Source organism: Diadema antillarum, unplaced genomic scaffold, assembly GCF_040938485.1.
Source record: "Diadema antillarum isolate AM-2024a unplaced genomic scaffold, OU_Dant_1.0 scf00000085, whole genome shotgun sequence".
Taxonomy (NCBI): Eukaryota; Metazoa; Echinodermata; class Echinoidea; order Diadematoida; family Diadematidae; genus Diadema; species Diadema antillarum.
The window spans coordinates 548,970-560,000 of record NW_027270974.1 but is presented as its reverse complement, the minus strand read 5'-3'; the positions used below and the strand labels follow the sequence as shown (position 1 = coordinate 560,000).

Here is an 11,031-nt window from a genome sequence, read left to right as displayed (position 1 = left end):
ATTACACTTTCCTATCTACAAACAGCATGATTGCTAATTAAAATCACCTTCTTGGTAGAATAATTGAGGAAGAGAGGGGAGATTAAAGAAAAATCTATATTAATCTTTTATATGTTTCACTCTCTGTAAATGAGGAGATATCATCTGATTCTAAAACGAAATCAAAAGCCCTCAAAAATAATCTCCTTTGCGGAGGTAACAAAGCGCAGGGTGTGCACAAAGAGGGCACAACGATGATTTTACTCTTTGCTTCTTCTTCTCCGTGTTACCTCGCCACCAATTTACAGTGTACTTATCTCGTGGCTTCTCAATCTCAATAGCTTTAATGGTTTAAGAGAATCACATGTAAATGCTGCCCTCTTGAAGTGGTCGAAGTACATGTGACTTAAAGTCCATAAAAGAGATTGGATCCACCCGCTGCTTGGGGCACCTATTCTGCCCGTGTATAATAAATGGGAAGCTTTATTATCTTGAATGTGTGTGCATGTGTGTGTGAGCATGGGGTGAACAGCTGTTAAAGAGTGATAAAGTTTACATCTAGACATACGACATCTGCATCAAATATTTCTGGATTTACTTTCGTAGTACATTGTATTGGTTAAGGCTGTTATAAGACGATGAGGAAAAAAAACCCTGTTATTTAGATAATATGCATTTTTTAAAGGTCGAACATAGACAATCATATGAGAGCATTTTTTCTAGAAAACAACGCAAATTCGACTTTTTTTTCTTCTGTTCCCTTCTTATTTCAAGGGGAGAGAAAGTGAATCACAGAATCTCAGTGATCTTTAATTTTCTGACTTGAGGTGTATAGTTATACATTCAATGACTTCCACAAACGAAAGAGATGCAATTGAAGCAAGCATCCAAGCATAGTTCTAATCCACTCGTACGATCATAATACGTTTTGATTATGTATCACCTTCTCGTTTAAAGCAATGCCTACTCTGATTTTAAGTCGTCATCAATGGAGATATAGAACAGCAGTGAAAACTCAGGTTAAGTCGGAAAGGAGGTGGGGGATTGAACTTTTCTTCTACTAGGTCAAAGACAGTAGTTCATCAACCGAGAATCCTGTTTATTTGTTGCAAACGAACAAAGCGAACACTAGAGCAGCCTATGTGGGGGATATGACGTCACAAAAATTGCGCTCACGTCATGCAGTTTATGTCTGTGTCTGTATTTGTGTATGATAACTTGTATGTGCTTGCATGTGTGTGTGCGTATCGGAATGTTCTGTAGTTCGGCGAGCATCAAGACAATGTTAGTTTGTATCTTCATCGGGAATAGACTTAATCAGCCTGTTGGTAGCTAGTGAAGTGGTTCGTATCCTCGGCGATTCATTTCTACCAGTAAGCGTGATGGAAGCATAGCCAGACGCTAGACATCTCAAGGGAATGTGGTTATTCCCTTGTGAGGCACATATTCAATGTTTCACCGGTTCTTTTTCTCTCCCTGTTTACTGTCTCCCTGTGTTTTGTTCTGCAGAATTATGATGTTCGAGGAGAAGAAGAAAGAACAGGAGAAGCCCAAGGGACCGCCGCCAAAGAAAAGCTTCGCCGATCTTCCATGAAGCTCACGAGGCTGCCAACTAACTTTTTATGCAAACCATTGCAAACGTTGCAAAAATAAGACATAGGAAACAACAATTAACGATACGTGCGGTCATGAACCGGAACAACCATTGACGATGCATTTTGAATCACGAATACTGAGTCTTGCAGGGTATGGATAGCTGACGGGACGCGGGATAGATATAAACTGAGTTCCAGACGTAATGTGCATTTTTTTTTTAAATTTCACTCTCTGTCTCGTAACTATGGGTCCTACTATCCGATGCCTTTCAAGTGGGAACCAACTTCTCATCATGTTTTGTGTTGTTATTTTAGTTTCGTTGTAAAAAAAAAAACCCAAAAAGCATGATCACAGAGTTTTAAAAAAAGTGCACATTTCTGTCTGAGCGAGAGCCTTGGTTTGGAGATTAATATTTCGCACGTCTTTGCTTCTTTGTTTTGTTGTTTACCATACATGCAATCATACAACAGTGGACTCCCGTTATAACGAATTCCGCCGGACCGGCTTTCTTCTTTCGTTATATCGAAATTTCGTTATAATCGAACAAGTAAACTATAAAAAAAAAACTATAAAGAGCGGATAATTTTTACTTCGTTGCAACCGGAATTTCGCTATAACGGGAGTGCACTGTATGAGATTCATGTAGTAGGCCTACTGTTACTTGATCATCGTAGTTTCTGTGAGTGATACTTAAAAATTGATATCTGCATCGTAGCGTATTCTCCCGGTCTTAGCCTTCTTTCCTAGGTGAAGAGGGGTGTCCGTTTAGGCTAGATATCGCAATTGATCTGAAGGTGTACTAGGATTGGTGATGTGGACACAACGTAGACTAATTTGATGAATAATCGTTAGTAGATGATGAAACGCATTGCTCTTTTCAAGTGGTATATTTCCCACCCAAACCCTCGCAAAAACAACAAAAACAAAAAGAAAACAACTATAGATGATTAGAGAAAGCGTGCTGAATGTTTTCTATTCCTAAACTGCAATGGGCACGAAACCACGGTCAGAGCGACAGCTCACATAATTATTGATTATTTTCACTCGAGATGGGACTATAGTTCCGCTTCATAAAGGGCAAGTTGCACTTTTCCCAGTTGAGACAACAATGGATGAATGGACACGGTCAACGCATATACCATTAGCATGCATCAGAGCTTTGAGGTAGATGCAGATCTGAGCTCCATAACATTCATTTCAACCAAATATCTGTGGTAGCCACTCTTGCTACAATGACAAGAATCCCACTTCCTGATTGGCTGTTGCTACAAGAAGTTGCTATTTTTGCAAGAATTGCTGTCACAACATCTTTTATGAAATGACACATTGATGGAAGCTTGTATGCGATGAATAGTGCAATATCAAACCTGTACACATATTGATATATTCCAAAGTGACCAAATTTTGCCTCATCCAATTGTCATCGCATTGTTGTACTTAGAGACGGAAATTCTTATGTGTTTAAGGACAAGCCAGCGATATACGCCCCACCAGTGCATTACTTCTTTCGCTACCAAAATGTTCACCTAAACCATTCCTCAGGATGGAGTCAAAACTGTCCCGAAATTAACACAAAATTGCCATACGTTTATATAAATTTCAATTTCGCACGAAGTTAGCCCAAAACTTGGTGAAAAGGAAATCAAGAGCCGAAGCAAATATTATAAAACGAACTTTTGCATGATCTTCGGACTATGATTATTTTGGTCTGCCAAAGATTTTACCGCCGATCAAGAAATTGCTGCCGGAGCCTGAGAAACTCCATCGGCGGTCAGACGATGGCTTAAGGTTCCCTCGCGATTGACATGAAGCGTATATACGATCAGACTGTCAGAGCCGAATTTGAAAATGCCTTCATGTACCGCGCGTCCATCTTTGCGCAATTTCGGGACAGTTTGACGCCTAAAGCTGTGTCTTACACCGTTTAATGCATAACAAACAATTACTCTTTACGCATAACAAATATACAGAAGCAATTTCGTCTTGTCTTATCATAGAACATGACAATCAAACGGGTGAAGGAAATTTCCTTTTTTTTTTCATCAAACTCATTTTTATATCAGAATCTTTATATAGTTTCTAACAGTATGGCGAGTGGTGCCTATAGTCCCTTTATACTTTAACTTACAAAACGATGCATGTAAATACAACGTATTTGACTGGTTACCCGGTACATGACCCCTTCTTTTTTTCAATGGCTTATTGGACTAGGATGGGTCAGTAAACTCAAATATTTTGTCCCAATAGATGTTAGTATTTCTTCATATCACTCAGCAAAATGGTGCTGTCTGAAACGCAGTGCAAAGTGTAGATAGCCAAACGTTTGGAATTCCTAGTGAAAATTTTATACGAAATGATTTTTTTTTCAACAATGATCGTTTCCACATGAAATATCAAGCAATTACGAGTGTACAGTACGGGTGCTAGCTATGTCACGCTTCAAGGAGTAGTGTTAGGAAGATATTTCTTTTCAAATTAGAATCGGCATTGTACAAGAACCCGCAAACTTGTTAGTAGCTGAAGAGGCGTCATTTAGCGGCAGTGTCATCTGCATGATTATCATAAGCTGTTTTTTGTTCGGGTAGGAAATTCTGCTTCTCTAATTGGTATAACTATGATTATTATTAAAAATCATTATTATTATTATTATTGTAAATTCCATCTTGAATTCGTCATCATTCTGATCATATCAATATCAGCTAATGGATATTACTCTATCCCATGATTAGCAGATAAGCTGTAACTTGTAATTGTTTTATACGCACATTTTCTTCAATAAGCATGATAAGTAAATAAAGAAACATATTTACTCGTAAAACTCCAATCATTAGTGCAGGAATTGTTTCATAATGCTAGCACATTTCTTCGAATATTGAGGAGCAAAGGTTCTGATTTTCTTTTCTTTTTTCAGTTTTGTTATGTTATTCGTACGTTTTATGTATTTGCTTGTGTCGTGGAGTACTAAAACCGCTGCATTTTCGCTTTTGATTTTAAAACTGAAATTGCGTGGTTAGAGGTAGTGTCTATTTAAAAAAAAAAAGAAATGATCTGTGTTTGTGCCGCTTTTGTTGACGACTTAGTCGAAACTGATTTCTTATTTCACCCACATCTCCTGAGAGGGCAATATTTTATGAGCCATTCTATCAAATTACAATATTATTGTATATCATCAAGATCATTCCCCCTTGGAATTTCACATAGTCAAAACAGTATTATGATGGCATATCGGTGATTCCTTACCCACAAAGAATCGATAGCTAGTTCGTGTTCCGTGATGTGTCTATTGTTTTTGTTTTTTAATCGGTCTATGTGTGGTAAATAAGGAAAGGGTCTTTTCATGTTGCCAGTGATTTGAGACGGCTTTTAAAGAGATCATGGTTAAATGTGTCGGAGTGTAGCCACGCAATGAACGTCAACAAATCATTTTAAGTTTAGGGTCACATTTATGTCATGTTCTTCTCTTGACTGTTTGGTTCATGCTTCTTCTTCTCCTTCTTCTTCTTCTTCTTCTTCTTCTTCTTCTTCTTCTCCTTCTTCTTCTTCTTCTTCTTCTTCTTCTTCTGCTTCTGCTTTCCCCCCATAATTTCGGTGGAAATTAAAACTGTAGATTGTAGAAAATACAATGTTGTCTGTTAGATAGTTGATGCATGGATCAGTCTCATTTTTATATACCAATGGAGTTTAGTAACTCGTAGAACGTTACGACTATTTTGTGTCACACGGGCACCACATTTATGATATAATTGCTTACAAGTCATGATATTTGTAATGTTCGCCGTTCACGTCTGTTTGTCACCAATTACCTGCACAATGCGGTCAGCAATAAGGACGGTTTATTTACCATGTAGATATCATTTAATGCTCAGGCATTATTTTTGAATGTATTTTAATTTTTGTCAATGTCGAGTCTTAAGAAGTAAATACTCGTTTCGTTTGTACAAAGTCATTTAAAGCCTGCGTCGCATTGCGTTTTCTTAAACTTGATTTCTATCATTATTTAAATTCCAAAATGCTCGAATGTCAAATCTTCAAAAGGGACTATAAGCAGTGCAAATGCATGTTGACGTTTTAATTCATGACGCCCTCAACATCACTTACGTGTTCAAAATGTGGCATTAATTATTTAACGATAATGTGCTAGAATTTTTCTTCAGACTATAGGCCTACGTGGATACGCCCACACATAAAAAAAAACCCTAACTTTCCAAACCGAGATTCCGTCAATGACATCAATGATCATTCTGTCAATTATTGCTAAAGTACTAATGATTTTGATAAACGAAAGACATTGGAATACTACTATACACCTTTCCCTAGACCGAGCACTAACTTGCATGTTTCCATGTTGCTAACAATATTCATCATAAAACAAAAGATACTGCAGGAAAACACGCAAGTTACTCGTATGCTTAATCTAGGGAAAGGTGCATACCAATGTCTTTTGCTGATTGAATTTAAGTATTTTTGCCGTGATTGACAGATGAGGTCATATTAGCCGCGGTCACACTGGCATAAAGATCGCGATCTTCCAGATCTCGATCTTTTGCCAGTATGACCGCGGCTATTTAAGTGGTATGGAAGGTGTTTGTGTGTGTGTGTGTGTGGGCATGTCCACGTAATCTGAAAAGAAATATTATTAAAATAGTATAGAATATATGGCACATATTTAGATATTCTTTTGTCAACATAAGTGATAATCAGGGTATTATAAATTGATACAAGTCAATATACACTGGCATTGCACAATCCCCTTTTGATAGTTTTGTGCAATGCCCCTGACATATTCAAATGACTGTCGAGAGAGGGCAGTATGTATCCCATCAGTGCTGCAGCCCATCAGTGCTATCTATACAGAGTCTAGCTATCAAACTCTGCTGTAATAGAAAGCACTATGGTGGCATGACTTCCTTTGTCGGGCAAACATGTACATGTAACAAAGAGAATACACGCCGTGCCCTGGTGATGTTCGTTAATCCGAAGGTTCGTTAATCCGAAATGAAAAGGTGCGTACTTGACACGAACCTTTGGCAGTACGAGCCTTATTTCGTTTTCGGATGACCGAACCTTCGAAATAACGAACCTTCTTTCATTTTCAATTTAACGAACCTTCGGAATAACGGTGCTTACTAGTATTTCATTTTCGGAATATCAAATCTGTTTTCATTTTCGGATTACCGAACCTTCGGAATAGCGAACCTAATTTCACTTTTGAATTAACGAACCTAATTTTATTTTTGGGTGAACGAAAGTTCAGAATAACGAACCGTAACTTACATGCCATGTCGCGACCGCTGAAACCCGAGTTGGCCAAACTCTGTGTATGTAGATGGCTCTGCATCTCAGTCGCTCTCTAGACCGACCACACGGTTTAGCCGTATCCATTTACTTAGCAAACAAAAATTTTAGATTCGCCACATGAAGTCAGTCAAAAACAAGCATGGATGCACACTTAAATCTATGGTTGCGGATAAAGTGGTTTTACAAATCGAAGAATACGTATTCAGCAATATATTGCAGTATATAAATAAATATATATATATATATATATATATATATATATATATATATATATATGTGTGTGTGTGTGTGTGTGTGTGTGTGTGTGTGTGTGTGTGTGTGTGTGTGTGTGTGTGTGTGTGTGTGTGTGTGTGTCTGTGTCTGTGTCTGTGTCTGTGTATTAGTATGTGTATGTGTGTGTGTAAGTCTACCAGATACATTTTTTATGCAGATAGATTATTCTGAGAATGGAAAGATGAGGGCGTCACCGATGGATGTGATCATAATCGACTATGGAGAGTGACCTCCTCACGGACTGAATTAGATGTACGGAGACAAAATATTATTTTTAACGACTTGATGTCAGTGTATTGACCAGGTGCATTGAAAACCTACATGGAGATTAGCTGACACGCTGAAGTCATCGCTTGGCTATATTGTTTTCTACGTGAAAATATTCATTTTATATCATATCCTGGGCAATTTATTACAATCTATCAACAATGATACCTTCCTATCTACAAATAGCATCATTGCTAAATCACCTTCTTGGTAGAATGATGGAGGAAGAGAGGGGAGATTAAATAAAAAATATACATTAATCTTTTACATTTTCCACTCTCTGATAATGAGGAGTATACCATCTGACTCTAAAAAGAAATAAAACACCCGCAAAAGCATAATCTCCTTGGCGGATGTAACAAAACCTAGGGTGTGCACAACGAGGGAACAACCATGATTAAACACTGTGTTTCCTTCTATTGTGTCTTACCTCGCCACCAATCTACTTATCTCGTGTCTTCTCAATCTCAATAGCTTTAATGGTTTAAGAGAATCACATGTAAATGCTGCCCTCTTGAGGTGGTCGAAGTACATGTGACTTAAAGTCCATTAAAGAGACTGGATCTACCCGCTGCATAGAGCACCTTTTCTGCCCGTGTTTAAACCGTATGGGAAACTTCATTATCTCAGAGAGCAAAGATTTACGTGATACTTCGACCTATGCGATATGATATATAATTATTTTTTTTTAGATGATTACATTTCATAAAATGTAAAAAGTTTCAAAAATGAATTAAAGATTATTATGCAGTCCTTGTAAATTCACTTGTATTTCTTTTCTTTTTTTTGCTTGAATGTGTGTGCATATGTGTGTTAGCATGGGCTGAAGAGCGCTTAAAGAGTGATAAAGTTTACATCTAGCCATACGACGTCTGCATTAAATATTTCTGGATTTACTTTCGTAGTATATACATTGTATTTGATAAGGTTGTTATAAGATGATGAGAAAAAAACTGTTAAGGTCGAACGTAGACAATCATAGGATAGCATTTTTTCTGAAAACAACGCAAATTCGACTTTGTTCTTTTCTTTTCTTTTCTTCCCTTCTTATTTCAAAGGGGAAAGAAAGTGAATCACAGAATCTCAGTGATCTTTAATTTTCTGACTTGAGGTGTATAGTTGTACATTCAATGACTTCCACAAACGTAAGAGATGCATTCAAAGCAAACATCCAAGCCTAGTTCTAATCCACTCGTACGATACATCTGTACGGCCATGTTAAAAAACTTCGTTCGGCTAAATATTACTCCTTATAGTGCGCCGTTGTTCTGAGCCACACATTAAATCCACATTCGAGTCGGAGCGCAGGCACGAACGCAGACAACCCCTGCTCCCCCCCCCCCCCCCCCCACACACACACACGAATGAACAAACGTAAAACAGATTTCCTAGTAGAGTTCATGGAAGTTAATAACCTGATAACGCTGAAGGGCATTGAAATTCAACGCCAGCATAGGTCGTACCTGGAAAAAATAAAGCTCCTTTTATTTGCGTGGGGTTACCTATTATTCATTCATTTATTGATCTACATGTGGCTGAATATACTATGCACCCATAGTAGGGCTTGTCGTAACGCAAAATATATCCTTACTCATTGAGTATGGCACATCATTTCCGCTGGCCTCTATCTCACACCCAATTACCGTACTAATCCTTTGATGGGGATAATAACTTTAATATGTGAAATGGGTCCTGAGTAAACTGTACCGCAAATCGTTTGAACAATAGACTTTACCCTCGGACCACTGGGACACGCTCGCGACAGAGCCCGGAGCTCACAATAAAAGAACGGGCCAGTCTTGTCGGGAATATAATGTTCTCGCTCTTTGGTGGACGTGCTAAGCCTGAGACAAGCGTTTAACCCTTTGTGAAGACAAGGCTTGCTTGTGAACATTAAACAATTTGCTCCAATGACGTAAGTGTGTCCTGAATTTCTGGGCATAAGAAGTGAAGTGGTATGACGGCCGTACAAGCCGTCTGGACGTAAAAACTTAAGTACTAAAACAATAGTCTGATGGTGTCCTGCTTGCGCTGACGCACGGATCCGATTCTTGGTAAAGTTGATCACCTCGACAAGATTTTCGATTGAGCAGCGACCTTTGCTCGGTACAAGGAAGACTTGCAATACATTCACACAGTGGTCGATTGACAGAAGGCAAATTTTGCCGATGTCGAACAAGATGAAGCACTTGTTTTTACTGGTCGTCGCTCTGGAGATCGGGCTCGTGCACGTGAGCGAAGGCGAGGCGGCCGCGCATGGGTCCCGTCACGGCGAGGGCAATGGTGTCGGGCACGGACCGGGAAAAGGGATCAGAATGCATCCTAGTAGCTGTGTTGTGGCCGATATTGTAACACATCCGGACTTCAGCCTCTTGCAGGTAAACAGTGTTCTAAAAGATAACAAAATAATAAAGGTGGATAGATGGAAAGATAGATAAATAGATAGATGGATGGATGGATAAATAGATAGATAGAGCGATAGATAGATGGTTGATATTGATAGATTGAAAGAAAGATCAGCGAAAGGAGATACGTTGGACGGTACTTTATGTCAAGCTATATGTAGAAAAGTCAGTAAATAATGTAAGGTAGATAGATACAATGATGGACAACTTTTTTTTCGGAACTCTTTTACTTGAAACCTCAAATATTCTGTCTAATGAGTATTTCGTCCCTATGATTACAAAGTATAAATAACTTTCACAGACTGCGAACTAAAACTGAAGTTTTGGAAGTCATAATCATATTCCGCAATCACCAATAGAGAGTTATCGACAGCTATGAAAAAACACGTTCTTAGTTAACATGACTTTTTTTTCATCCTCCCCTTTTTTTCAGAAGGAAAGCATCAAATGTAAGCGAACAATAATAATATCACATGAGTCCATGTGCCTATATTCTATGATCGATGTGAAGAAGTTATCACAGACGGCCAAATTTTTTGTGACGTGGTTCTAACCCAAAGTCACGTGGTGTAGTAGCCCCACTGCATAAAACTACGGTAACTTTACAATTAATGGTAACTCTGCAATTAGTGGTAACCCTCGGCAATTTATTGGCTTTGATTGATTAAGGAATAGTGTTGCTATCTTTTGCAGAGTTACCACTGAGTTACCATTGATTGTAAACTTATTTTCATGCAAGGGGCCCTGAATGCTCCGGAATGCCTTTTGAAACAATGTTTATCTCTCAGAATGAAGAAATGGAATCCAAACACTTGTCGTCAGTAAGATGTGAGCTCTTTGGACGTTTGTTGGCAGAACAGAAAGGATGTTACAAAGTTGGGGCGATGCGGGAGGATGCCCAACAGGCTATTTAACCCTTTCTGTACCAGTGAATAAAATGTGCACACTTTCCACACACAAACCTAAGGACAGAAAATAAACGTGGCGCTCAAAGAGTTAAAACATCATTTTGTATTACAGCACTTCACTTTGTTCGTACATACATTGCACATACTAGAATTAAGATAACAGCCAAGATAACACAAAGTGAATGGTCACAAAATAATCGTTAAACTTTGTCCGCTCATTAATGATAATTCTTTCGGTATGACCTGACGCTGCACTACGTTACCATTAGTTTGTTCATTCAAAATATTGATAGATGGATGCACTC

General features: G+C 38.4%; 1 protein-coding gene across 1 annotated transcript in view; it reads left to right on the top strand.

The window, feature by feature from the left end:
- Positions 1-9,206: 9,206 nt before the first annotated feature.
- The window catches only part of LOC139717900 (uncharacterized), a 59,775-nt gene continuing 57,950 nt past the window's right edge, over positions 9,207-11,031 (top strand). The window contains exon 1 of the mRNA XM_071629386.1: positions 9,207-9,791. Coding sequence (XP_071485487.1) covers positions 9,582-9,791 — 210 coding nt within the window. The 5' untranslated portion in view covers positions 9,207-9,581. The remainder of the gene's footprint in view (positions 9,792-11,031) is intronic.